The sequence below is a fragment of the Hyposmocoma kahamanoa genome, unplaced genomic scaffold (genome assembly GCF_003589595.1).
Source record: "Hyposmocoma kahamanoa isolate Upper Pololo Valley unplaced genomic scaffold, ASM358959v1 215, whole genome shotgun sequence".
Taxonomy (NCBI): domain Eukaryota; kingdom Metazoa; phylum Arthropoda; class Insecta; order Lepidoptera; family Cosmopterigidae; genus Hyposmocoma; species Hyposmocoma kahamanoa.
In genome coordinates, this window is record NW_020653736.1 from 1,804,021 (window position 1) to 1,809,078 (window position 5,058).

The window sequence follows — 5,058 nt, forward strand, 5'->3', positions numbered from 1 at the left end:
GTTTTAACCACAGTACAATAAATACAGTAGAACACTTCCACTAACTTAGTTTATGTGACACATGTGCCAGCCAGCAGTACGCGAAGTTCCATATACTTAAACTCAAACCGCCATTTTTGCTTTGACGTTATGGTCGTGTCAATTACCTCACGCAAACCCTCGAAAAATATTTCGCTACTTTGGAGTGCAAAAGTGATAGGCGTACTTGTAATATTATCCATGGTTGTGTTTCATATCATCGTTAAGTTTTATTTTATTTAATTTTAATACATTTTTCTGTTTATAATTTTTGTTACAGGACACAAAAGTGAACCCTACACCGCTGCAATACGGTCGCTTCTTTTTACTAAGTAAACATCTCGTATTCGTTGTCGTTTAGCTATTGATCGCTAGATGGCAGCACGTTCTTTGAAATTTCAATACAAAATTGAAACTTTTGAACGATATTCCAACAGTGCAAAGTTTAAATTATATCAAGAGTCCAGAATTTGTTATTTCTTTTTAAATTAGAAACTGCGACCAATCATTATCAAGATTTCATTTGTTTGTTGCAAATTATGAATGCGTGAGTTTTGGCGACAGCGGTTCTGATAGTAAATACTTCCAGTGTTCTTTTTTCTTCTGTGGTTCTGACGCAAGAAAAATATTAAATTTTTTAAAGCTTAGTAAGAGTCACCACGAAGTTGCATTAAACCGGTCAGAAGAAACGTTACGTACATCTAATAAAAGTAAAAAAAAGCGAGCGTAAAAAGACCGGGTCAAGCCGGTTCAAAGTCCATAACTGTGGTGACTCCCTTAAGGTCAAGTTAAAAATGTCAAATACGGCAGTTAGTCAGAAGTGAGACGACTTTGCAGATGGTAAACGCAAGTTTTATGAGCGTGAATTCTATGCAACATGGGTTTACCATCCCCGCGGCCCGTAAACTTGACTCCCGTCGGCACTAGAACGCAATTTCAGTGACCGAGAGGAAAAGATAAAGCAACAGTGTTCAAAAGAAATAGTTTTTATCAAGAAATTTATTTTAAGTAGATCTAAGGCTGGTTTCACAGCTGTACGTACGGTCCGTACGGACTGTCTGCCTGCGGGCCATCCGCACGCGTAGAATCCGCAGTGCTCTGAATCGAGTATATAATTTAGTGCGGATATTCACGGCAGACAGTCGCCTACAATGAACGCGTGGGTGGCTTGTGCGGAGCGTGGTCCGTACAGAGCCATCCGCGTCGCTATAAAACGATGTTCTAACGCCACACGTGTTACTCCGCTCTGGTGATCCGCGCACACGGTCCGCAGATAAATCCGCACTGCTCTGAAACCAGCCTAATAAGTAGAATATTGAACTAATTGTAATGGAAAGAATGGGTATGTAAATGTATCTAAATAAGTTACTAATGGAAGAACTAAAAAGGAACAATGCTGTTACCATCGTCTGATGCTGAGCGTGTTAAATTCCGACTCCTTCTTGTGTTGGTTACTTCTTTGAGATACAGTTCATTTTTCTGTAACATAGAATTAAGTTAGGAATTAGTCATTTAAACCTGTTGCTACTAAAATAACGTCGTGTTTTCATGGTGTCGCCATCACGTCGTATTCGAACCCTGGCCAGGTCAATGTAGAAAACGCAACTTTTCTATATTTTCTCGGGTGTGTGGTACAGTCGTTCTTTCCAATTGCCAAAACGCATATGCTTTAGTTACTTACTTTGGGATTGAAGCAACATTATGTGATGTTAAAAATAAAAAGTATACATTTTTTTTTTATTAATATCAATTGAACAAGTTGTGCGATAAGGGACTAGGAGGAATTAATAACAGTGGCAGTGCAGCCGAGTGCTTCAATTGCAAAGATCACAGGGGCACTGCAACAGTGCCCTTCATTCTGAGGCATAAAGTCGACGAACACCATGTGCCTGTACTTTCACTAACACCCTTTACCTACTTGAACAGAGTCTTTCACAAGGAGCTTTACTATTCATATATTTGGCATTACATTTTCAAAATTTCCTAAGTTTAAAAATACATTAAAAATATTTTGATTGAAAACTCATATTACAAAATTGAAGACTACATGTTAGATAAAGATGTACGGAAAATGACATGGCTCCAGATTCCACACAAATTTGATTCAAAGTGTATTCCATAACATTTGAGTTTATTTGAAAAGAGCAATTCCTAGAGTTTCTTGCTCATTCTTCTCAGGGAAGTCAGCATATTGAATGAGCAGCAGCTTAAATGTGACATTATCAAGTGTAATTTATTTTACCTATAGAATAAATGCTTCTTTGACTTTGACTCTACTTGTTAATAAATGTTTATGACACTTAGGCATGAACTCAAGACCTTTACTAACACCTAATCAATCAAACAGTGTCTTCAGCTGGTTATCATATCATGTGAATTTATGTGAATGCATTAAATGGCAAATTCATTCATTATGGAAAAAAATATAATCCAAAATGAGTCACATCTATAAGTTTTTAGATTTATAACTAGTATTGCAAGGGGTAGATGATTAAAAAGTTTTAATAAAACTAAAATAAAAATGTTAATTTAATATATTGTCCATTTCAGAGACCAGTTGGTGGATAAAGGCCTTGGAATATGGTACAGAACCATCCAGAGTAATCCACAATGGGTACCCTGATTTCATTCTGTTAACTTAGCAAAGAAATATCTTATATCTGCTTTTGGACTGCGTTCTGGTCACATTCCAACTAATAAATTCTTTCATATGATGGGTTTTAAATCAACCCCATTGTGCAGTACTTGCAATAAAATAGAGAATCTGTATCATGTGTTGGTGGAATGTAACCGTAATATAACCCTGAGGGGTACAATGTTTGGGAATGTAAGTTTATGCAATGGACAAATTAATTGTTAGCTATTATTATAGCTACTATTATCGTCACATAATTGTTGGAGCTCTAAACTTATACAAGTTTTTGAACATGTCCCTTGAGTAGGGAACTCAGCATTCCTCCCATGAGGCTGACATAGTCAATCAAGGTGGTTAAAGCATCAATAAAAAATAGATTAACATATAGTCAATTCGAAACTGCTTTCTTTGCATTGAGCTTTGATGCAAGTTTGCCGGTAATGGAAGTTGTGCTGGCCAGCGATCCCATACGTGATGATCGTATTAAATTTCATATTCTAAAATTTCGAATTACGAACAACTAATGCAGAGTTGTGTCGTAAAATCAGACATTCCAAATTTTACTGCAAGTCACTATTGAAAATGTACAGCAATTAGCTGCTTCAACATAGTTAAGACATTAATACGAAATTTCATGCAGACAAAAGTCAAAACGGCCATCATAGCATACCAATACTATAACTAGCAAAGAGTAGAGCTTCTACTACTGCAGTTAACTCTGCTCTCGTTATACAGGACTCCTAATTTGTACTTTTGATTCATTGAAATTGTAGAAAATGCTGAATGGTCATACCAATTGCCCGACTGTCATGTTCAAGTGCTCCTTACTTATGGAGCCAACTAAAATCTTGAAGGCAAGCTCCAAGTTCCGCACTTCCATCTGCACTCGCTCATCTATGCGTTTCTTTTGTTCTTCAGCTAAAAAACAGAATATGTATTTCTAAGTAAAGGTTGACTACCACTTACAAATAGTTTAACGATACATAACACGTAAATATAATAGTAAAACAGTTACAATTAACAAAACTTCTAATATTTCTGTCCGCAGGTGCATGAGTCGTAATACATCTACAAAAACACGTCGTCGGGTCGTATTCTAGAACTCTACTCAATACTCAAGTCAGGACTTGAGTATTGCAGTGAGCACTGAAAATCATACTCAAGTCCCTGCCATTAGGGTCGTATTTCCAGTGCTTGTGTTTCCAGTGCAATCCTGACTTGAATACGGCCAGAGTCGTATTCTAGAACTCTACTCAATGCTCAAGTCAGGATTTGAATATGGTTTAAAGCACTCGAAATCATACTCAAGTCCCTGCCATTAGGGTCGTATTTCCAGTGCTTGTGTTTCCAGTGCAATCCCGACTTGAGCATGGTTTAAAGCACTCGAAATCATACTCAAGTCCCTGCCATTGGGGTCGTATTTCCAGTGCTTGTGTTTCCAGTGCAATCCTGACTTGAGCATTGAGTAGAGTTCTAGAATACGACCCCCAGATTGGTATTCCAGAACTCTACTCAATGCTCAAGTCAGGATTTGAGCAGACTTGAGTATGATTTCAAGCACTGGAAATACGACCCTAATGGCAAGGACTTGAGTATGATTTTCAGTGCTCACTGTTCTAGAATACGATTCTCAGACTTGATTTGAATATTCTTGAGTCTTGAGGGGAAAGTGGAATAGTGTTTTCAACACACCTGTTTTGCTCAATTTCTTCAAAAATTCACTAGCTTCACCACTTTCACTCGCCTTTTCAGTTTTCTTCACAGGACGCTTTGTCCTCGGCATTTTTGTACACCTGTACACACTCGAATGATAAACACTAAATTATGTGCACTATTTACAGGACTTTATAGTAGAATTCGCATTTATTTGCTAAATAATAATCTTAAAATAAAGACACAAAAACTAAACAAAAGCAAACGACCGTTTTTCGAATTTCACACGATTTCTTGTTTCGGTTGATGAGTAAAATTGTCAAGTAGAAAAAATAGAAAATTGATATTCCGTATTAGTCCATCTCTTTCTAAAATTTATCTTCGTGTTGTTTTCCACCTTCTAAGGTTTACGCTCAGTTTTCATTTTCTGAAAGGAATCTCAAAAATGAAATATTTACGTAAAATAATTTTAATATACTTAATAGCGAATAAAAGATGTTATGAACCAATAATAAAAGTTTGGAGTATTTATAATCATTAACTAATTTTTGGAGCATGTATGTATGAAAAATCTGTGCTTCCCTCGATATTTAAAAAGACGTTTCCAGATCTTTGGTCACTGATGCGCGGAAGTAGACAACGCAGTATTTTTTTTATTAATTTTTCATTTACTGAATTTTGCAGAACTTTGATGCGTGATTAATAATTTAATTCTTAATTTTCTATAAATTATATTGTTACGTTTACCACAC

At 36.3% G+C, this 5,058-nt stretch overlaps 1 protein-coding gene across 1 annotated transcript in view; it reads right to left on the bottom strand.

Annotated features, from left to right (window-relative positions):
- Positions 1–4,491, bottom strand: part of LOC113227733 — an 8,117-nt gene extending 3,626 nt beyond the window's left edge. Inside the window, exons 1-4 of the mRNA XM_026460720.1 lie at positions 4,346–4,491; positions 3,447–3,571; positions 1,422–1,497; positions 602–629 (exon numbers count right to left, since the gene is read on the bottom strand). Coding sequence (XP_026316505.1) covers positions 602–629; positions 1,422–1,497; positions 3,447–3,571; positions 4,346–4,436 — 320 coding nt within the window. The 5' untranslated portion in view covers positions 4,437–4,491. The remainder of the gene's footprint in view (positions 1–601; positions 630–1,421; positions 1,498–3,446; positions 3,572–4,345) is intronic.
- Between the last annotated feature and the right edge of the window lie 567 nt (positions 4,492–5,058).